This window comes from Pan paniscus, chromosome 22 (assembly GCF_029289425.2).
Source record: "Pan paniscus chromosome 22, NHGRI_mPanPan1-v2.0_pri, whole genome shotgun sequence".
Taxonomy (NCBI): Eukaryota; Metazoa; Chordata; class Mammalia; order Primates; family Hominidae; genus Pan; species Pan paniscus.
Window position 1 is genome coordinate 35297838 of NC_073271.2, and position 24292 is coordinate 35322129.

The window sequence follows — 24292 nt, forward strand, 5'->3', positions numbered from 1 at the left end:
GACACTTGCTGCCATGAAAGTAATGCTCATTGGTTTTGATAACCAGGATGTCTAGTGTTTAACATATTTCAAACTCTTACTATATGTAGTCAAATACTGTCAAAATAGATCTGCCCCCAAAATGAAGCATATTTTGGCACCTGTGCTGAATGCTGCTACAAAGACCAGCAAGTGCAAATAAAAATAACAGTCATGATTTAGTCACATTCATAACTTTTCATAGAAAAATATAAATATATTCCCTGAATTGTAAGACAAAAAAATAATTTTAACAGCCAGCTTTCACCATAAATGCCAGTCCATTTCCTCTTAAATGAACTGGCTTTCCCTCAAGGTCATAAGGTGCAACCATTGAAATCTAACACATTTTCTAAACTTCTGTCATCATCCCCATCATGGTATCTCACAGTCCTTCTACCCTGATTTCTCGTTTTTATTTTTGAACGTCGAAGAACTCTTTTAGATTTTGCATAGTCCAAATCCTCCCAGTCATTATCATCCACACTTAACCTAGGGCGTTTGCTTTGTCTTTGACGTCTCACAGTTTTAGATATGTTAGCTGTAAAAGTTTTACCTTTTCTAACTACTTTTGCTTTTCCTTTCGTTTTCCTCCTTTTGGTTTTTGTATTATCAGTACAGTCAATATCTGATTCAGTTACAGATCCCAAATCTGATGATTTGGAACTAGTATCAGGTCTAAACTTTGAATTCCCAGTTGTTTCAGAGATTTTCACATTTTCCAATTCAGGATGCGATCTCTTCCTTTTTATTTCCTTCTCTGCTGTTTCCTGTGAATCATGAATCACTTTTGTCTTACTAAAAGGAGCCTTTCCATAGGTCCTGAGTCTTCTGCCATTCCACCTGCGCAGCCCATAATTCAGTTCCACTTCAAAATTATTCTCTGCAGTAGCTTTTTGTGCCAAGGTTGACTCTGAAGAAAATGTCCTATCAGTCTCACTCCCTGGAATATGACTTTTTGAATCTTCTCCTGAAGATGTAACAGAGGAACTTTTTCTTTTAGAAGGTGCATCTATTTTGTGAATATTGGTATGCCTGTGCTTGTGTTCTGAATTCAACATATCTTCAGAGTCTGAGTCTCCATTTAGAGCCTGACTAAGCACTTTTGTACTACCTTCGGAGTCAGGATCAGGTGGCTTGCCTTCACAGGCATACTGTTCACTTGGTACTTCACAATGTACACTTCCTTCACAATCACTCAATTTCTTCTTAGCTGTAGTACAAGCAAGATGGAGAGGTTTTTTCCTTCCATTTTTGCTTCTAGTGTGCACATTTTCTAAACTGACATCTTCTACATCACTCATGAGCTTGATCTTATTGGCAGCCGTGGCTGCACATCTTCGAGTAATCCTCAGGAGACCTGTTCTGGCTTTTGATGATTTCTTAACCACCTGTAAACTACTGTCTGAGTCACTGGAACAGACCCTTTTCCTGGAAATTTTTCTGCTTAGTCCATTGTCTTGTGATGTAGAATCTAAAAGTTAAAGAGCAGATTTCTATTAATCTTTTGTAAGTCTAAAGGAATTATATGTTCAATATTAAAAACAAGTTCAGAATTCGTATTAATTTGAAGGGGGTATTGCAGTGAATGGAATGGTACACACCTCTTAGTATAGTCATATGTTGCTCAACAGCAAGGATACATTCAGAGAAATGCATCGTTAGGCTATTTCGTCTTAAGCAAACATCACAGAGTGTGCTTACACAAACCTTACAGTACACCCTACTACACATCTAGGTTATATGGTATAGCCTATTACTCCTAGGCTACAAACCTGTATGACATGCTACTGTTCTGAATCCTGCAGGCAGTTGTCACACAATGGTAAGTCTGTGTCTGTGTATCCAAACAGAAAAGGTAATGCACTGCACTAGGACTTAAGGACAGCTATGATTACTTCACTAAGCAATAGAAATTTTTAACCTTCATTATAATCTTATGAGACCACCACTGTTATGCAGCACGACTGTACTTTAAAGCAGTAACTTTTTCATCCTCAGCACCATTCACAAATTCAACACATTCTCAATAACATCCCATGATCTTGACACTATAATATTAACATGAATACAACTAAACTGTTTACCATAGCACTAGCATATGCAAAGTAATCACTTAACACTCAGCCTCTCTGAAACTCCCTGTAACTCCCCAAGTTCCAATCACACAATTACTTTTCATCTTAGTTTTAGCTGTCTTCTGCTCTACAGTATTTTATCAATCCCCATGTACCAGGGGTACAATCTTAATTCAACAAGTTATTTCACCACTTTGTGCTCCAGTTATTACCTGTAAAATGAACAATAATGCTAGTACCTACTTCATAAAAGAAATGAAGACTAAACTGCTTATTAATGGAAAACATTTAGAAAAACTTCCTAATAGAAACAGCTCAGTAACTGTTTTATTTGCTATTACTAACATCTCTTTTAAATAGTCCTACCCTTTTTGTCTACTACTTAAGCTATCAACATCACAGCTTATAAATGTGCCCCTCTCTGCTTTATTCAAGCCCATCTCTAATATAATATATCCCCATCATCAATACAAGAAGTGAAATCTTCAATAGACATAGTTCTTAAGGCCAAGATTGCCTGTTAGGTGAATAAAATTATACTCAATAAAAAGTTACGCATGCACATAAGAATATAAAGGATGAACAGAAAAGGCTAACACAATGCATGGGAGGGAGAGAAACAGCAAAGAGAAAAAAGTTTCAAGGGAAACTTTTTCGGGGGGAAAAAATCAATGTGTGTAAGAGAAATAAAAGGATGGTGAGAGTCAATCAGTGAACAAAGATAAATGTTTTGAATTACCTTTCATAAAATTGTTTGGTTTTTCTATTTTGTCATCATCTGAATCTAAATCAGTTTCACATCCATGATCTGAGGAACACTGGGATATAGCAATAGGGTCACAGTTCAGATTTCCTGAAATTGGGTTCATTTCCATTTTATGACATTTCCCATCTTCTCTATCTTGCTCTTCAGATTCAGAGTCTTCTGAGTCACTCAAAATCTTGGTTTTTTTAAAGAAACTCGCATTCTTGTGAAATGTATTGTATTTCCTACCACCAGATCTTCCTGGTTCAGAATCTGCTTCCTCTGAGATGCTCTCTGCCTTAAGTTTCTGCACAGACGTTGATGGGCCAGCAGTTCTGTTACATGCATGATCTGAATCATGACTTTTAGAGTCTTCCTCAGAAGACTCTATTTTAAGAAATTTTGTTTTTGAAGGTGCTGGAGTATGGGACTTGTAACCATTAGCATGCCAATTTTTCCGGGCTACCCGCAAATCACTTTCTGACTCTGAGTCTCTGTTTTCAGATTCATCAACATTGCTCTGGGCAGTGTGAGAACTGGACACTGGTAATGGTTGACTTTCATCTTTTAGCTCCTCTTCTTCAATTTCTGACTTTAAGCTCTGTTCATCTTCAGAATTATGTAATAACTTTTTTCTAGCTACAGCAGAAGCATTGCGGTGAGGCAGCTTCCGACCAGAACAGACACTTTCAGAGCTAGAATTCTCTTCTACATCACTCATTAGCTTTATTTTATTGGCAGCCACAGCAGCACACTTCCTTAAGACTTTTCGGTTATTTCCAGCTCTGGCTTTTAGAATTTCACCAGTCTCCAATGAATTGTTATCAGAATCACTTAAATAGACTCTCTTTCGAGTGGCTTTTCTGCCACATCCATTTTCTAATGAAACGGGACCTAGAAATAAGGTTAACAATAAGATTAAAAAGATTTTCCTTATTTCAACATTTTTAAATGACTATTATTTTAATGATTTTCTTCACTTTTTTGGGGGGCGGGGAGGAGACGGAGTTTCGCTCTTGTTCCCCAGGCTGGAGGGCAATGGTGCAATTTTGGCTCACTGCAACCTCTGCCTCCCGGGTGCAAGCGATTCTCCTACCTCAGCCTCCCGAGTAGCTGGGATTACAAGCACCAGTCACCATGCCTGGCTAATTTTTTGTATTTTTAGTAGAGACAAGGCTTCGCCATGGTGGCCAGGCTGGTCTCGAAACTCCTGACCTCAGGTGATCTGCCCACCTCAGCCTCCCAAAGTGCTGGGATTATAGGCGTGAGCCACCGCACCCAGCCTTTTCTTCACTTTTTAATGCCAAAATTCATTTCCTTCCTAAATCTAAGGAACCTAAAGGACATTAACTTAATCTTACGTAGATACATTAAATCGAGAATCTATTCAATTTGTAACTTTTGGATTCTTTTGATATACATTCCATAAAAGTACTACTGAGTCTCTTACCAGTTTTTCTTTGAGCAGCTCTAGTTCTGGTTACCCTGAGATTGCTGCTTCTGGATAGCCCACTGCGTGAGGAGGATTCACGAGCTCTGGAACTCTCTTTGCTTTCCTCAGAACTACTGGAAGCTGACGATGACAAAGAGGTAGCTAAAGAATCTTCCATTTCACTTTCTAGGAAAAATAAAGTGTAAATAGTTACATATATTCTCCTGTCTTTACACACATAAGCAAGCAGTTCATAACATTACTCTGAACATTACATAACATTACTACAAAAGCAGATTCCTAAAATGCTTAGAATGTATTTTTTAAAAACCATTCCCAAAAAAAGCTGATGAAATTTGGAGTATTAAAAGGTACATAATCAGCATTCCAAATAGTTTTTAATTCTATTTCTAAAAATAACAGATTAATCCTAGTGTAGATTTACAAAATATAGTTTATGTATTTTATAAACAGACTTCCAATTAAAAATTTAATTAGCTGCAGGCCGGGCACGGTGACTCACTCCAGTAATCCTAGCATTTTGGGAGGCCGAGGTGGGTGGATCACTTGAGGCCAGGAGTTCAAAACTAGCCTGGCCAAATAGTGAAACCCCATCTCTACTGAAAATACAAAATTAGCCAGGCGTGGTGGCAGGAGCCTGAAATCCCAGCTACTGGGGAGGCTGAGGCAGAAGAATCACTTGAACCCGGGAGGGGAAGGTAGCAGTGAGCCAAGATCGTGCCACTGCACTCCAGCCTGGGCGACAGAAAGAGACTCTGTCTCAAAAATAAATTAGTTAAATTAATTGGCTCCATATCTACTCCCTTCTGTGATATCAGATAGGTATTTCATATAAAAAAGACACCATCATTTCAATTCCAGCATTTCAGAAGTCATAGTTTGCATGTCTCACCATCCTTTTACCCATTCCTAACAGCACAGTAAGGTCATTTCTTACATAACAGCTACATGAGAGAGAGAGTATGAGAGGGAAGAAAAGAAAACTGGCTGTGATACCAAAATACTAGACACCAAATTGTGGTTCATCCTTTGAACTTGTTCTACTGTTTGCCCACCTCAGCTACTCCTGTCAACTCTACCATCCATCACCTTGACTCCCTGTTTTCCCAGGCTCTTCCCCTCCCTCTGCACATCACTGCCAAACTTAATCTTCCTGAAACATAATGTGACTCTATCACTCAATAAGGAACCCAGTTCAGTAATCCAAACTCTTCTGCAAGGCTCGAAAGTTGCTAAACTTTGACTGTACTCTATCTGTTTGACCCCATTGTTTGTAACATTCCCCAAAACGGTCTTTTCATATGCACAAAATGCATCCTTCTTTCCTTCAGTGCATTTTCTCATAGTTGCTACTAGGCTGTAATGTGTCCACTTATCACTAGTGCCATTTTCAATTACTCCAGCATACTCTGATTGGACATTCCATGCTATGAATGTATCCCTTAAAACACTGTACAGTTCTAATGTGATACACATGAACTTGCTTGTCTTTCTCCACATTTTATCACAGTCCACTTCCATTCCAAACTTTTATCTGTATGTATATTTTTCAATGCTGTCAATACTATTTATTGAAATACTAGGTAAAAGATATGTATAAATGATTCAATTATAATAGTAAATAGTATGCTATTGTCATAATTCAGCAAAACCACTCAGAGCAGTACAGAAATAGATACACACCACAGCCTCATTTGTACAATGTTAACAAAGTTAGCATCAGCTACAGTTATGCTACCAGATGGCAACAACATGAACAGTTTAGAATTTACTAGGTCATCAGCTTTGAACTTCATTGATTCTCAGTACTTCTTAATTTTTAAATTAAAAAGATACAAAAACTTCAGATGCTGCACACCAAGTGTGAAGAATCTATGTATCACGTAATTGAAAATTCAATATAAATGTACCATTCACAAAGCATGGCACTTATAGAAGATAATCGAATTGTTCCATGTTTATTATGTTTATCTCTTCCATTAAACTGTAAGTTCTTTCAGTGTCAAGGCCACATCTTTATATTTTCCTCTAAATCTCTAGTAACGGCCAGTGTTACACATTTGGGTGCTCAGCAAAGAAATAACATAGTATTTCACTTCTCACCAGATAATGTAGAACCATTTGTTATAGGTCTATTTCTTCTCCTCCTTTCTGATGATTCTGCTGAATCTGAAGAGTCACCAGAAGTAACACCTGAAGAGATACCAGCACTTGTCTTGTGGGTTCCAAGATAAGCTGTCCTACTTGAGGTAGACTGGGTAGGAGAACCTACCAACTCAGGAATTATTTTTGTCTGAGATTTTAACCTCTTCTGCTTGAGGTTTCTGGCCAAACATATGAACAAAAGAAACAGTATTTAACAAAATACAAAGATAATTGGTTCACAGAGAATGACTAAATAGAAGTATATCATATTTCTTAAACTGAGAGTAATTTTATCATCAAAACATTAAAATATTCACTATTAACATTTTATTCTGGCACTGATTAGTAGTAGTATTTCCTAACTCTAAATTTAACACACTGTTATTCAAATTTGGAGTAATGAATCAATGTTCCAAGTAAAAGTTACAGAAAATTATTTGAATACCTTACATTCTTTGGATTAAATGCTAAGAGGAACCAACATTTACGTCATATAGGCATTCATTCATACTACCAATGTAAGCCTCAATAGGACCCAACTTTCTCCTCTCTTATTTCTATGTCCCTAAAGACAGAATATGGTTAAGAGGAGAAATCAACAAAACCTAAACAGGAAAAGTTAAAAAAAGGCATCAGAACAAAATGATTTTTGTCCCAAGACCAGACTATTTACATCTAACTGCACCCATTCACCATGGTTGGCCACTAGGCCAGGAATTATGAGAAAGGAGAATGGAAGTTTAAGGCATGTGAGAAATATGGGTGAATGAATATTGAGATAATCCTATTTTCCTTTAAAACAGTAAGAAATGGCCGAACATGCCTGTAATCCCAGCACTTTAGGAGGCCAAGGCAGGTGGATAAATTGAAGCCAGGAGTTCAAACACTAGCCTGGGCAACACAGCATGACCCCATGCCTACAAAAAATTTAAAAATTAGCTGGGCATAGTTGTGTACATCTATGATCGCAGCTACTCAGGAGACTCGTTTTAGCCCAGGAGCTTGACATTACGATGACATTATGATCACACCATGCACTCCAGCCTGGGCAACAGAGCGAGACCCTGTTTCTTTTTTTTTTTTTTTTTTTTTTTTTTTTTTTTTTTTGAGACAGAGTCTCTGCTCACTGCAAGCTCAGCCTCCCGAGTTCACGCCATTCTCCTGCCTCAGCCTCCTGAGTAGCTGGGACTACAGGCGCCCACCACCACGCCCGGCTAATTTTTTGTATTTTTTAGTAGAGACAAGGGTTCACCATGTTAGCCAGGATGGTCTCGATCTCCTGACCTCGTGATCCACCCATCTCGGCCTCCCAAAGTGCTGGGATTACAAGCGTGAGCCACCACGCCCGGCCGACCCTGTTTCTTAAAACAAAAGCAAAACAGCCTTTTAAGTGGTATCTAGACGTTGAAGCTTAAAGTTAATCACAATTCTTTAAAGCAATAATTGTCTATATAATAACACACAAGGCTGTAATATCAAAAATTTTAAATGCCGTTAATAATCAAGGGAGAGAACAAAAGTAAATATAAGGCCGGGCACAGTGGCTTATGCATGTAATCCCAGCACTTTGGAAGCCCGAGGCAGGTGGGTCATCTGAGGTCAGGAGTTTGAGACAAGCCTGGCCAACATGGTGAAACCCCGTCTCTACTAAAACTACAAAAAATCAGCTGGGCGTGGTGGCGGGTGCCTGTAATCCCAGCTACTCAGGAGGCTGAGGCAGAAGAATCGCTTGAACCTGGGAATCGGAGGTTGCAGTGAACCGAGATCGCACCACTACACTCCAGCCTGGACAACAAGAGCAAAACTCCATCTCAAAAAAAAAAAAAAAAAAAAGTGATCTGATACCACCACCACCTAGGAAGGGGATGGAAGGAAGCTATACTAGAGCCAAGTTCCTATATGTACTGTAATAAAAATAGTATTAATATAAAATCGATTGTTTGCAATAGATTGAGATGCATAGTGTAGTCCCCAGAGCAACCACAAGGAAATCCCATCAAGGGATATACTGCACAGTTGAAAATATAAATGGAAACAAACTAAACATTGCACAACTCAATTTTTATACTGTAACAACATAAAGTACCTATAAATGTGATATTAATCTAAACTACATAGTCAAAGAATATAGAATGTAAATTAATATACAATTACTGAGAAAGTTAATAAATCCTTCATTTTACATTTCTTTACAAATAATCCTCAGTAATACTGAGGTACATTGTATCAAGGGTACATTTTCCCTTACACAATCAAATGCTCAAAAGACCATACATAAAAATCACATTATTCTCTACATAGCAGTCCCCAAGCTTTCTGGCACCAGGGACCGGTTTTGTGGAAGACAGTTTTTCCATGGACTGGGACTGGGGCCAGTGAGTGGGCAGAGTTCAAGACGAAACTGTTCCACCTCAGATCATCAGGCATTAGATCCTCATAAGGAGCACACAACCTGGATCCCTCGCATGCACAGTTACAACAAGGTTCCTGCTCCTATGAAAATTGAATGCCCCCATGGATCTGACAGCAGACAGAACTCAGGTGGTAATGCTTGTTTGCCAGCCAATCACATCCTACTGTGTGGCCCAGTCTACACAGGGAGCGGGTGCTGGGGACTCCGACTCTACATTAAAGAGCCAATTCTTATGCAAAATACAAATGACACTTTAAATAATCCTTAATAAGATTTGAAAAAATCTATAATTTTACATATTTATAGAATTACAAACCAATACAACAGCTCTATATTCACAGAAATGCTTTCAAGCTGTAAAACCCATGACTAGTCTTTTCAGAATGTACAGTACTCTAAAGATTAAATAACACAGTCTTAAATTTTTAAAAAAATGCATACAGGCTGGGCGCAGTGGCTCACGCCTGTAATCCCAACATATTGGGAGGCCAAGGTGGGAGGATCTTGATCCCAGGAGTTCAAGACCAGCGTGGGCACCATAGCAAGACCCCATCTATACAAAAAATAATTTTTAAAAATTAGCCAGGCTTGGTGACACACCCCTGTTATCCCAACTACTCGGGAAGCTGAGGTGAGAGGGACTGCTTGAGACCAGAAAGTTGCAGCTGCAGTGGTCATGATCATATCACTAGACCCCAGCCTGGGCAACATAGTGAAACCCTGTCTTAAAAAATAAATAGGGCTGAGCGCGGTGGCTCACACCTGCAATCCTAGCACTTTAGGAGGCTGAGGCAGGCGGATTGCCTGAGCTCAGGCGTTCGAGACCAGCCTGGGCAACACGGTGAAACCCCGTCTCTACTAAAATACAAAAAATTAGCCAGGCATGGCAGCATGTACCTGTAGTCCCAACTACTCAGGAGGCTGAGGCAGGAGAACTGCTTGACCCGGGAGGCAGAGGTTGCAGTCAGCCAAGATCATGCCACTGCACTCCAACCTAGGTAACAGAGAGAGACTCCGTCTCCAAAAATAAATAAAAAATAAATAAATAGGCTGGGCGTGGTGGCTCACACCTGTAATCCCAACATTGTGGGAGGCCAAGGTGGGTGGATCACCTGCGGTCAGGAGTTCGAGACCAGCGTGGCCAACATGGTGAAACCCTGTCTCTTCTAAACATACAAAAATTAGCCAGATGTGATGGTGTGTGCCTGTAGTCCCAGCTACTTGGGAGGCTGAGGCAGGAAAATCACTTGAACCCGGGAGGCAGAGATCATGCCACTGCACTCCAGCCTGGGTGACACACTGAGACTCTCTCCAAAATTAAATAAATAAATAAAGCAAGCTTGCCATAACCAGTTTACCTGATACTTTTGTTAGGCTGACTGTCACCTTTACAATTTTGCCGTTGCTTGAACCTCTGGCTTCTTCGAAGTTTTTCATTGAATTTTTGACCAATTTTAAAATCAGAAGAGATTTTCTTCATTTTTTCTTCAAATAAGGCAGATAATCTCAAGGTCATACTATAAATCTGCAAGGATATAAAAACAAAGTAGAATTACAAAATAGCCTTAAAAGTACTTAAGAAATAATTGTAATCATTGAGATCCCTTGCAATGTATTATATCACTGCTTATAGGTAATGGCTGTCACCCATTTCTTCTGTTTCCAACCCCCTTCCCTTAATGACATCTGGAAGTAAGAAGTATCAAATACATACCTCTCAGATGGTAAGAAAGTAGTTTGAAGTCAAGCATCTATATTCAGGACTTATGTCTATATGTCAGTGAATCTCAACTGTTTTTGCCTATTCTAACATCTGTATGTACAAACCCCAAAATATACCCTTCTCCCAAAGTTAGATGGGAAGTTGAATGGTTTTAAGGCTGCTATTTAGGCTACAAAAGCGCTGTCTCTCTTTGGGGCAAGGGAACAAAAGCACTTTTATATACCCCTCTCCGTCTGCAATCTGTTTTCAATGCCACCTAATTCTAAAAATGAAACAAAAATACCTTGCATCCAGTAGCAGAAAGTATAACCTAGAACGTTAATGCATATGAAAGATTTGTTTTAACAATGTTTACAATTAAATAACATCAAATCTTAAATACTTTTGGATACAACTATGTATGTACAGAACTACTCTATCCTCCTCCACGACCTTTCCTGAAAATAAGTGCAAAAGTCTAATGCTCAAAACTTAAATATAATTCTTGTACATGGCAGTGGATGGCGAAGACACTCCAATACCAGAAAACTTTTTTAAAAAGTATGTGAGATATACGAATTTCTTACATGCTTCTCATATACATATATATATGCTCACAAATGAATGTGAAATTTGTTATACTTAATCTGAAATGATCTTTGACAGTTATTTTCAGTATTTCATATATATAAATTTTATTCTGCCAGGCACAGTGGCTCATGCCTATAATCCCAGTACTTTGGGAGGCCGAGGCAGGCAGATTACTTGAGGTCAAGGGTTCAAGACTAGCTTGGCCAATATGGTGAAACCCCATCTCTACTAAAAATACAATAATTAGCCGGGCATGGTGGCGCAAGCCTGTAGTCCCAGCTACCCGGGAGGCTGAAGCAGGCAAATTGCTCAGGAGTTGGAGGTTGCAGTGAGCCAAGATCTCACCACTGCTCTCCAGCCTGGGCAACAGAGTGAGACAGGCTCAAAAAAAAAAAGAAAAGAAAACACACACACACACACACACACACACACACACACACACACACACACACACAAACAAAACTCCAAAAACAACAAGTGTTGGCAAGGATGTGAACAAACTGTGGCTTTTATACACTGCCAGCGGGAATGTAAAAAGGTGCAGCCAATATGGAAAACAGTGTAGTGGTTCCTGGAAAAGGTAAACATGAATTATCCCATGACCCAGCATTTCTACTCTTAGGTCTATACCCAAGGGAATTGAGCAGGGTTTCTGAGAGATCCGTGTATTCCAAAATTTGCTGCAGCATTACTCGTAATGGTCAAGAAATAGAAACAGCCGAGCTGGCCATCGATAGATGAATGAATAAGATATGGTATAACCACACACTTTAATACTATTCAGCCATAAAATGGAATAAAGTTCTGATACATGCTACAACATGCATAAGCCTTTAAGGCATTACACTAAGTGAAATAAATAAGCTGGACACAAAAGGACAAATATGGTAAGATCTCAATTTTTATATGAAATTATCTAGGACAGGCAAATTCAGACACAGAAAGTTAGAGGTTTCCAAGGACTGGGGGTGAGGGGAAATTACTGCTTGATGGTTACAGAGCTTCTGTGTGGAATGATGAAAAGGTTTTAGAAAGATTATAAATGATGCCACTGAATTGTACTCATAAAAATGGCTAAAATGGCAAATGTTATGTTATATATAGTTAACCATAGTTTTGAACAACTGACAATGTACTATACCAAAAACCACTGAACTATAAGCTTTCAATGGTGAATTGTATGGTATGTGTCCTCAAACATGTATTTGAGGGGCGCAGGGAAGACTTGAATGAAATTTATTTTGTCGCTGAAAAAAAACAGTCTTACAAATGGTGACTTTGACAAAAACCCAAGCTTGGAAACGTTAGCCTTGAACGTTAAACTGATCCAGCAAGCAGTGTGGATCCTGAATCCAAAAAAGAGTTCTCAAATTGAGACTAGAGGCAGTAATGCTGGAGGAGTCTAATATTAAGTAATGACAGGGAAATGCAGTTAAAGCAAAACAGTTAAATGTCACTGATTGTAGACACCAAAAAATGTTGTAAGATCAAACAAGTATTTTACTTTAAATATGACTTTTTACAATTATTCAACACATGAGCTACCTGGAGTCTCGCTCTGTTGCCCAGGCTAGAGTGCAGTGGCGTGATCTCAGCTCACTGCAACCTCTGCCTCCCAGGTTCAAGTGGCTCTCATGCCTCATTTCAAGCGGTTCTCATGCCTCGTGCCTATAGGTGGGATTACAGGCAAGCGCCAACACGGGCTAATTTTTTTATCTCTAGTAGAGAAGGGGGCTCACCATGTTGACCAGGCTGGTCTCGAACTCCTGACCTCAAGTGATCTGCCTACCTTGGCCTCCCAAATTCCAGGGATTACAGGCCTCATCAAGTTTTGAAAAGTTACCCAATGTGTAACATGTTAACAAAACTTTAGTAACCTTCTACTGAAACTGCGTGCCCCAAAGAGTTAAAGAAATCAATTAACTAACAAAAATTCTTAAGTTTACAAAATGACACAAAAAAAAAAAAAGAAAGAAAGAAACCCAACCTACTATAAAACACTGAAACTCCCTCTGCTTATGAGATAAGAAGAACTGGCTGAAACTGGTTAAAACCAGTATGGCCAAGTGGAGTCTGCAAAGAATGAGCCTGCTGACATCAGAGCCTGAATTTCCAGCATGTTTCACACTAACTTCCCCCAAATTTGCACACGCAACCCATCAGATAACATAAAGAAATAACTATACATGCCCAAAGACTTTCCAGACCTCTCCTTTCCTTCCATTAATCACCTGCTAATCTCAGAATCCATGCCCTGAACCTTTTCTTTAAAAAAAAATAAAAAATAAAAATACTGCTTTAAAGCCAGCACCGGAGTCAGATTTGAAATTCACTCCTGTCTCCTTAGGAGTCAACTTTCAATATAAAGCTTATTCTCAAAAACCCAGTGTCACCACTTCACTTGAATAGGCTAGAAGAAAAAAAAAAGAAAAAGAAAAACCCTGTGTCATAATATTAGCTTCTAACACATCAAGCAAAGAGCCTCCACTGGCTCTGTAACATTATTTGTGGTCTTAATCTGATAGCTTATGTGTTCCTTCTTCAAATCCAAATGTTCTTATGCTGTCAGCAGTCTCACAATCAGATTTTCCTTTTTACTTTTAATATTCTTACAGTCTCGATCTACGTTTCCAATCAAGATCCTTATACATACAAAACACAGAGTCTCTTACTCTGTGTATCAAATTTGTTCACTTTCTATTGATGCCTACTCCCATTAATCCCCACTTGCTTATAAAATTTAAGGAGATTATGATAAACATCAACTGATGAAAGGCAAAAACTGAAGATATATGAGCAGTAGCAGAAGCTCTTTTCTTTATAATAGTCTTAATTTATTCACTTATCTTTAATGTTCTAACCTCTACTACACAGTGGAAAATTACACTGGAAAAAATTACTATTACATTGGGAAATTATCTACACAGATCAGGCAGTTTTTTTCAATAAACCACATAAAAAATTACCTTTGATCTTTTGTTTGGTGTATATGCTTTTGCATTGCTAAATATGAGCCGGATGTCTTTGCAAAACTCCAAAGGGCTGTCATAATTTCCCGCATCTAGAGTTTCCCTTACTGTTCCAAAATCCATTGGGGTATCTATAATATCTCTGTAGTCCTAGGTTTTAAACACAATATTTAATTCATAGATTCATTTCTTGCTTTTAGAAATGTAAATGCATCAGATCTCTAAAAAATTTGAAATGATAGAAGAGAGGAAAAGGTTAGAGGACTCTTAAAATTCATTAGTAATGTTTAAAAAGAGGTATAAAAACAAAGAAAAGATAGAAATATACCAAAATGTTAATGTCTATTTATTGTTAGTGACACATGGGATGGTTTTATTTCCTGCTGTATGTACTCCAAGCATCCTACAGTCACTCTGTGCTGTTATAATCCAACTTTTTTTATAAAGTCATCTTTCAATTTCCCTTTTTAAAGAGTGCAAACAGACACGTTTATCCAATTCACAGTTCTCCTAGTGCTGGGCCTACTTAGATAGAAATCTAAGTAGATCCATCCCACTGTTATGTAATACTAATCTGATTATCTAAGTCTAAATTCTTAAATGAGCTCACAAGGGTGTCTATAAATTGAAGAAAACTATGTAAAAACGATACTTCTACCACTTAGTGATAGGAGCAAAAAAGTTAACATAAAGCCTAGGTATCTTTCTCTTTAAAGTTTAATAACTCTACCCCAGTTTCCTCACTGCAAAACAAGAAAAGCCCCAAACATTTAAACAATGGAAACTTACTGGATATTCAACCAAATCAACAGGTTGTCTAAATGGTTCAGAATCTTCACACTGAAAAATTAAGTTCACTAGTTCCTTACACTGTTTCTTCCAGTTGCTTTCAACATAGTTCGTAGCTCTGATGCTTTTTTTCCCATCATGGACCTAAAAATACATTCACAGTCTTAAGAAAAATCACACTATTGGTGTAAGACTGTGGTAAAAATGTAACTGATCTACTGTCTTCTATAAAAATACAATAATGTCATATATGTTGCTCTCAACACATTTTTCCAGAAATGAAATTTTTAAACTATGCATGTAACATAAGTTATTTTGATATAACTTAACCAATTTCAGAAATATTACAAAGTTAGCTATGAAAAGCATACTCTAACAAGAGCACATTATCTAGTGAAAGGCTATTCCATGACCTCTCACCTCCCAGGTTTATAATATTTGTTTTCGCAGAATATGAAGCATATCTGATAATATGATAGGCAGAATAACGGCCCCACCAAAGATGTCCACATCATAATCCTCATAACCTATGACTATGTTGCCTTACATGAGAAAAGGTATTTTGCATTAAGGGTATAGACCTTGAGATGAAAGATTATCTTGAATTGATTGCTTGGACCCAGTATAGCCACAAAAGTTATTATAAGAGGGAGGCAGAAAGGTCAGAGTCAGAGAGAGACTGAAAAATGCTACGTTGTTGGCTTGAAAGATGGAACAAGGTGACCTGGAGCCAAGGTGAGGACACCCACTAGAAGCTGGAAAATGCACATAACTCTCCCTGGAGCTTCTAGTCACACCAAGACCATGATTCTGACCTAGAGACCCATGAAAACTTCTAATCTACAGAACTATCAGGTAATACATTTTTATTATTTAAGCAACTAAATTTGTCATTTGCTGCAGCAGACATAGCAAATAAATACAAATACTAAACACTTGGGAGTCTAGAAATAAAATTAAACGAAAATGACTAATCAAATTAGAGTATTTTAGGTCTAACTTTTCAGTGTTCTGGAAGGCAAGCACATGGTATAAATTAATATTTCATAAAAAGCTTAAATTTAAGGAGCATTTGGAGGAAATTTAAAATGATCTGGGCTAAAATGTCTTAAGCATTTTCATATTAATAACCTTTAATTTTAATTACTCTCTATTTGCACTTCAAAGCCTGCTGCTGATACTCCATTATGATTACCCACTTTCATAAACTTAGTTCCATAGACCCTTCTCCTTACCCCTCAACCTCATCATCCCAACATATCTCCATTGTTAAAAAAAGTTCAGTCACCAAATCCTAGTTAGTTTTCCCTAAAAAGGTCTCATAATTTTCCTTTCCTCTCCATTCCAAGCAAATATCCTTGACTAGGTACCCATCCTTCACCCTATATTCTTGGAATAAACTCCTAATTCATCTCCTTTAATACACATCTTCTTATCCTTCAAATTGTATTATCTATTTTGGCTATTCAACTGATTCTCTACTTTAAATGAAATCCTTGGATTTCAATATCACCATAATCTACCCCAATCATAACAGCCAGACACAGCCACTTTGGTCACTTCAACATCCAACCTCTACACCAGTCAGGTGTAGTGCCCTTAACAGTCTATGGACATGCCATGCCATATTTCTCTACTTTTTTTGTCTTTCCTGTGGTAGCCTCTGTTTTTTGAATGGCCTCTTCTTACTCCATCTCACTCTGATAATACAGTACAAATTCCAACTCTCCCACTAAACCTTTCCAGTAATTTCTCCCATTTTGCTAATAAAATATTCAGTATCTACATTTTGCTAATAAAATATTCAGTATCTACACTGATATAACTTTTCAAAGACAAAAACTAAAATCCTGAATTGATTTTAAAACAAAGAAAAAGAAACTACAAAAGTCAACCATGCAGAGTAACTTACTCTCCTTCTTCCAGAAGATGTTTTAGGAAGATCACTATCATCCTAGGAATAAAATCAGAGCACCTTAAGTATTTAGAGTCTCATTAGAAAATAATAACATAATCTTAATAAATAACATATCAAAGACATTTGGTATTACCAGAGTTATAACATGTTATTAACAAAATCTCCAAAGAAAGAGTACCAGATGATCTTTGTGGCACCCAGGCTTGAAAAAAAAAAATCATTCTTAATAATCCTTTTTCATTCCCTAAGAACATGAACTAATTCTAAAATTTGAAATTATAGCTATAAAAAGACGTTTCATGCATTTCCTAAATACAAAACTTGTGTTTTACCTCTATCCACAAATCCCCAGAAACATACAGATTCCTATAGTTTCTGCATTTTGTGTTCTATAGTACAGGCATGCACTACCACCCCCATCTAACTTTTTTATTTATTGTAGAGACAGGGTCTCAAACTCCTGGCTCAAGCAATCTTCCCATCTCAGCCTGCTAAAGCACTGGAATTACAGGTGTGAGCCACTGTGCCCAGCCTCCAAGGTACTTTATATAATACACCTTTCACTAGCTAAAATATAGAAAGAGAATATATTCCACACCTAAAGTTATTCACTTAGATATATTTTGATATTAGCTAAAACAAATTACCTCATAAATCATCTAGAAAATTCAAAAATATAATTTTATCAAATGCCCTATTTGTTCATTGGACTACTACAAGAGTTGGTACTACAAAGCCAACATTTTCTTCTTCACTTTTTAAAAATACCATTTGAAATTAACAAAAACCATTATAAAATCAACAAACTTCATACCAAATCCTCAGCATTTTCCTCATCATTTTCAGATGTGTTAGAAAGTTCTGAGATATTTGTACAGTGTTGATTCCTAAAAAACAAATTTTCACTTTAATAGTATGCAGATGTAGTGACTTGTTGGCAAGGATTCAAATTATACATTAAAATATAAACAGTTCACCAACCTATACGTGCCTAATTTCAAACAGAGGAATATCAGGTTTTCCCCCAACCCTTTGTAAACGTAACTAGCCATCTTAAATCCTAATTTAGAATCTTGAAGGTTTTTCTTGTTTTCCGTTAAGTGTGTATCCAAATTAAGCAGGTAATCCAGAAATAATATATGTATGGCCTCAATTGGATGAATACATGGATGAGTTTTTCTAAGTATCATCAATAGCAGTATTCACACAATAAGTACCAGGAAAACAGTTGATTTAAGGTAAATATATATATATATACACACACACACATATATATAAGGGAAAAAGGAATTGAAATTAAAGCAAATAGTATCTTACTGTACACACAGGAGAAAAAAAGAATGCTGAAATATGGATATCTAAGCATAAAGGAGACAAAAATGGGTAGATAATTTTCCTGAAGTAAGAACAAGAAGGTGATTCTGGGGAGGAGGTAACTTAAGTATGAGTCTCCAAGACTTAGGACAGAATCAACCCAAGAAAGCTGACAAGAATCAGTTACTCCCCAGTTTTCAGCTAGATGCTGAAAACGATGGCACTGTTTCTAAATTAAGAATGCTCACTAGAATAGAGCAGACTAGAACCTGGGTCTGAATTTCCAAGTCAGTTTACATTCTTTGATTCCGAATACTTCTGAATTTAAGAAAATCTACAGAATATTCACACGTATACAAACATTTTCACAGGACATAATCTGAAACATTAAAACAACATAATCATGGGAAAATACCAAACAAACTCCAATTAAGTATACTCTATAAAATAAGTAACATAACTATACTCTATAAAATAAGTAACATTCATAAAAATGATGAGGTGATAAAGACAAGAAAAAATTGAAGGAGACTAAGAAAACAAAACGCTAAATTTGATGGGGATTCTGGATTAGATTCTGAAACATAAAAGGGTGTAAAAACTAGTGAAATCCAAATAAATTCTACACTTTCTGTCAATAGCATGGTACCAAGATTTTTTTTTTTAACATTTCATAAGTACACCGTAGTTATATAAAATGTTAACCTAAGGGGAGACTAGATGAAAGGCAAATGGCAACTTTCTGGAGTATAAAATTATTTCAAAATTTTAAAAAGTTGAAAAACTGAATTATTCAGTTTCTCAGATTTTACTTAAATTATGTATGTAAAGAAATGTCATCTAAAGTAAAGCATTAAAAAAGTATAGTTCTGAGTAAAAAACAAAACTAGATGTTTTTTTTTCCTCTTTTTTTTTTTTCTGGAGACAGAGTTTCGCTCTTGTCACTCAGGCTGGAGTGCAATGGCACAATCCACACGATTGGGCTCACTGTAACCACCACCTCCTGGGTTCAAGCAATTCCCCCACCTCAGCCACCCACCACCACGCCCGGCTAATTTTTGTATTTTTTTTAGTAGAGACGGGGTTTCACCATGTTGGCTACGCTGGTCTCAAATGCCTGACCGCAAGTGATCTGACGGCCTTCGCTTCCCAAAGTGCTGGGATTAACAGGCATGAGCCACCATGCCTGGCAAAACTAGATGATCGTTAATAGCACAATATGCAGTCACTTTTACACAACATCTATGAAATTACTTACTTGATAAATTTTAAAAGTTGGTCAGTTATCTTTTTAGCTGATCTTGCAATTACACTCTCAGGTTCGTTAAATGTTCTGGCATTATGTTCTATATATCTGACTTCCCAAACTAACGCAGACAGCCTCCTTCAAAATAAAGTAGACAATTTAGGGCTTAGAAAATGAGAAGACAGAAACCAAGTGAAAAAATGCAGCATGTGAATTAAACAACTGTGAAATAATAATTAAACCATAAGTGCAAAGTTATAATGAATAACCTTCTAATGCTCTCAACTTGATCATAGTCATAGGCAATACATTGGACACCGAAGCAATTATATTGAACTGAAGAGGACAAAAATCTTAACAAATTACTTAATCACATACATAAAACCAACAAAACTACCCTCCCTTTTCATATTGCATATAGGTACCTTTTAAAATTGTTGAATCTCAATAAAGAAAATATGTTAAATATCATCAACCCTAAAAGCTGGCCCAGCAAGCTGGGATTACACCTGTAATCCCAGCACTTTGGGAGGACAGGGCAGGAGGACAGCATGAGCCCAGGGGTTCAAGATCAGCCTGGACAACATGGCAAAACCCCATCTTTACCAAAAATTAAAATTAAAAAATTAGCCAGGCGTACTGGTGCGCACCTGTAGCCCCAGCTATTCAAGAGGCTGAGGTGGGAGGATTGCTTGAGCCTGGCAGGTCGAGGCTACAGTGAGCTATCATCATGCCACTGCATTCCAGCCTGGGTGACAGAGCAAGACTCTATCTCAAAAACAAACAAAAAAACAAACAAAAACTAAGAGCTTCAGTCTCACTGTAAACAATCAAGTGGTTTCTGATTGGAATGCACATTCCAGTGTTAAATTACAGAGATAAATTACGTCGATAATGTGGACTCAAGATGACTTTTTATAATTTCTTAAAGTAGTTGAATTATAAAAGTTAAAATACAATCAACTGCTGTAAAAATCATTAAGAATAGGAAATTTTATACTTACCAGTGCTCTAGAAGCCAAAGATAAAAAGTCAGTGCCTCTGGGAAATTAATCTTCCAAAGGCCAAAAAGACCAAGTATTAACTATATAAATATTATTTTTAAATGTAGTTAAATAGAAATTTAAACATACAAAGAAAAAAAATAAAGTTATCTAACAACTTAACAAAATTTCTAAGAAAAACAGATTACTAAAGATTGAGGGTTGAGGCCCTGACTCGGACCTCCCTTCTCCAGCCAGGCCTGACCATCCCTGCAACTCTCAGCCTCCTACTCATGTCGGCTGTGAGAGCCTGTGCTTAAATAAGATATCAGGCCTTACTGGAGACACTCAAGGATAGGTTGAACAACTATTTTTCCAGAGCAGAAAGGAAACTCATGCATCAGAAAGGCCAGAAGTATATGACTGTATAAATAACAGAATCTACTCAGAACAGTTTAAGGAATTTCTTGGGACCTACAATAAACTTAGAGAAACCTGCTTTTTGGACTGTGTTAAAGACTTCACAACAAAAGTAAAGCCTGAAGAGACCACCTGTTCAGACCATTGCTTACAGAAATATATTTTTTTTAACTTTTAAGTTCAAGGGTACAAGTACAGGATTGTTACACAGGGAAACTTGTGTCACAGGGGTTGGCTGTACAGATTATTTCATCACCCAAGTATTAAGCCTAGTACCCATTAGTTGTTTTTCTTGATTCTCTCCTTCCTGTCACCCTCCAAAAGGCCCTAGTGTGTGTTGTTCCCCTCTGTGTGTCCATGTGGTCTTATCATTTAGCTCCCACAAATAAATAAATATATATATATATATATATATATTTTTTTTATTGCTTAGACAGGGTCTCACTCCACCACCCAGATGGAGTGCAGTGGCGTGATCTCAGCTCACTGCAACCTCCACCTCCCAGGTTCAAGCAATTCTCCTGCCTCAGCCTCCCAAGTATCTGCGATTACAGGCACGTGCCACCGTGCCTGGCTAATTTTTGTATTTTCAGTAAAGAAGGGGTTTCACCATGTTGGCCAGGCTGGTCCTCAAACTCCTGACCTCAGGTGATCTACCTGCCTGGGCCTCATGAAGTGCTGGGATTACAGGCATAAGCCAATGCGCCTGGCCTCCCACAAAAATTATTTTTAAATGACACAAAGAATATCCAAGAGATTTCAGGAATATCATATTCAACAGAACGAAGCCCTGGTAGCCAAAGCAAAACTACTTGGCCAATCACAATAGGTAACTCCAGATGGATGGACTTTTGATGAAAGACTGCCAACAGCTGCTGCACTGGAAATGAGGATTCATCTGACAGTTCCCTGGGAGCAGTAGCCACCCTGTTAAACCATCTGTCATGAGTTTGGCAAATGAAAACCACTGGAGAAACAAAACCACTATTTACCAAGAATAATTAAAATAGAAGGTCTTATTGTTCAAATAATAAAACACAACATTTACTGAGGCCTTAAGATTCTGCACCTTGGTTACCTGATTAGAAAAACAAACAACTGTTTCTTCAATTATGGCTATTAATTTTAAAACAAATTATGTCTTCAATCATGTATGAGGATAGAAAAATTCTCATTACTAAAGTACCAGTGAAAGTTTACTGAAATAAGTGGAATAAAAGTAAAATTTCAGTGATATGGAAATAATCACTGAAAAAAAAACGAGGGTGAAATATGGTAGTCAATCTTCTGCCTGGCCCTACCCACACCTACCCATAGGCATCTAACACCATCTGACAATGAAAGAGAATAATGAAACAGAAAATGCTAATCAGCCCCCAATTCTACCACTATCTCTTTCTTTGTTTACCCTAGTCAATATTGCCAAATATAGCTTTTTAAACATTTTGAAAGCAGGTTTCTACTAACCTGTAAAATCGATTAACAAGTCTCATTCGAATTGTGTAAAGATCGGTTGGATAAGCTACTACAGTACAGTACTTCGGGTACGTACACAGATCAACAGGGCCTGCAAAAGCTGCTGCTATATCTGTTAGGGAAGACAGGAGAGTTTTTAATCAATAAATCCATTGCCTCTAAGTGGTACTTCTCTAGAAATCATTCATAAGATATGGCTACATTTAACATTACAGGCTAAATTAAAAGATAACCAATACAAAGTGTAGAAAAGAACAGAAACCTCAATTATGCTAGTATTTTTAAATACCTTTATGAAAAAAATTGAAAAAAAAACTTTTCATCCTAAAAAATAAAAAACTTACCAAGATTCAAAAGTTGATCTATACCACTGATAATTCTATCACATTCTTCATCTCTTGATTTCTGACCCCATTCACCAGCTTGTGGTTTATAGAGCAATTTCTCTAGCTCATCTGATGTGACAGAAATACTAGCTCCTAATTCTTCAGGTGGATCAACTATGAATACCATAAAAAACAATGAGGGGAAGAAAAAAAACACAAAAAATAAATATATACGGTATTAAAATTCAATTTTCATAGCTTATAAAACTAGGTTATCTCCACAGTCAAAAATAGAGTTCAAATGTGCAACTCTTTTAAAATTACTCATTGAGATTAACAAATTGCTTAAATTCAGGTAAAAACACAATCTACCTACCCTAACAAATTAAAAATTAAAAATAAGAGTGCCAGTATTGCAGTTTTCAGTCTATTTCTTCAAGGAGGCAAACTTAACCCTGAGGCCTCTGAAAACACAAATTGAACCTGACAATATTCAAAATTTTAAGCTTACATACAGTTAAAATTTTTAAATTAAAATTTTTAAAAAGTCAAGTCAAAATGGATAAAATAATCCCACATGACAAATGGCTAATTTTCTTAAATTTTAAGGGAGCGCAAATGAAACAGACTGGTATTTCTTGAAAAAATAAGGAGAAGCAGGCAGGGTGGCTGACGCCTGTAATCCTAGCACTTTGAGAGGCCGAGGTGGGTGGATCGCCTGAGGTCAGGAGTTCGAGACCAGCCTGGCCAACATGGCAAAACTCCATCTCTACTAAAAATACAAAACTTAGCCAGCCTGTAATCCCAGCTACTAAGGAGACTGAGGCAGGAGAATAGCTTGAACCCGGAGGTGGAGGTTGCAGTGAGCCGAGATTGTGCCATTGCACTCCAGCCTGGGCAACAGGGCAAGACTCTGTCTCAAAAAAAAAAAAAGGAGAAAATCTGAGGAAGCTCAAAATATTTTAGCTTATTGAATATCAGTTCTAACATACAGATAAGAAATGTCATTTACTGTGTACTGTGTACTGGCTACCAGGTTAACTCAGAGCACGTTCACAATGAGGGAACAAGGGCATTGGGAAGAGCATCATTTTAACAGCTGCTAAATGATGGAGAGAATGCTCATGGGAACATTTCCTCTAGAAACATATCCATTAAGATTCCTGCAAACATACACACAAGTTTTATATAGAGCATTCTTTGGGAATGCTCTTAACTTCAGTAGAGTTGACCTATTAGAATTAAGTCATATGATGTAGTCTTTTAGCTGAGAGATGGGAATTTTTTAAACATGGATGATAAATGATTCCTATAAGCTTATAATTCATGTTCTTGCAAAAAGAAAAAGGATTTCCATTTTATTTTCTGCATGAACATAAAAGAAATGTGGGGGAAGCGGGCAGAGACATCCCACTGCCCTAATAAGCCAAAATGTGTATTTTTATACTGTAATTCAGAGTTATGCTTTCAGTATTTTATCTCATCAAAAGGAAGAGGAAAGACGCTGTACAGGCAGGCAACATAAAGTGCTTTAAAAAACACTGGTTTATCAAAGCCGGGATCTGAGTTCAAATCACATCTATACCACCTAAAAACTATGACTTTGGGCAAGGGGTGTGGGTGTGTGGGTGTGTCTGTTTTAATGGGGAGAAAGGGGGTCTCACTATGTTGCCTGGGCTGGTCTCCTCAGGTATTCTGGTGAATAC

General features: G+C 37.3%; 1 protein-coding gene across 2 annotated transcripts in view; it reads right to left on the reverse strand.

Moving 5' to 3' along the window:
- The window catches only part of BRWD1 (bromodomain and WD repeat domain containing 1), a 134192-nt gene that overhangs the window by 11712 nt on the left and 98188 nt on the right, over window positions 1–24292 (reverse strand). For both annotated transcript variants that reach the window (XM_063601440.1, XM_055105204.2), the window contains 12 exons: window positions 22605–22760; window positions 22252–22372; window positions 19394–19519; window positions 17636–17708; window positions 16816–16857; window positions 14904–15047; window positions 14112–14264; window positions 10211–10377; window positions 6398–6618; window positions 4292–4459; window positions 2836–3735; window positions 575–1492 (listed from right to left, as the gene is read on the reverse strand). In XM_063601440.1, the coding sequence (XP_063457510.1) occupies window positions 575–1492; window positions 2836–3735; window positions 4292–4459; window positions 6398–6618; window positions 10211–10377; window positions 14112–14264; window positions 14904–15047; window positions 16816–16857; window positions 17636–17708; window positions 19394–19519; window positions 22252–22372; window positions 22605–22760 (3189 nt within the window). The remainder of the gene's footprint in view (window positions 1–574; window positions 1493–2835; window positions 3736–4291; window positions 4460–6397; window positions 6619–10210; window positions 10378–14111; window positions 14265–14903; window positions 15048–16815; window positions 16858–17635; window positions 17709–19393; window positions 19520–22251; window positions 22373–22604; window positions 22761–24292) is intronic.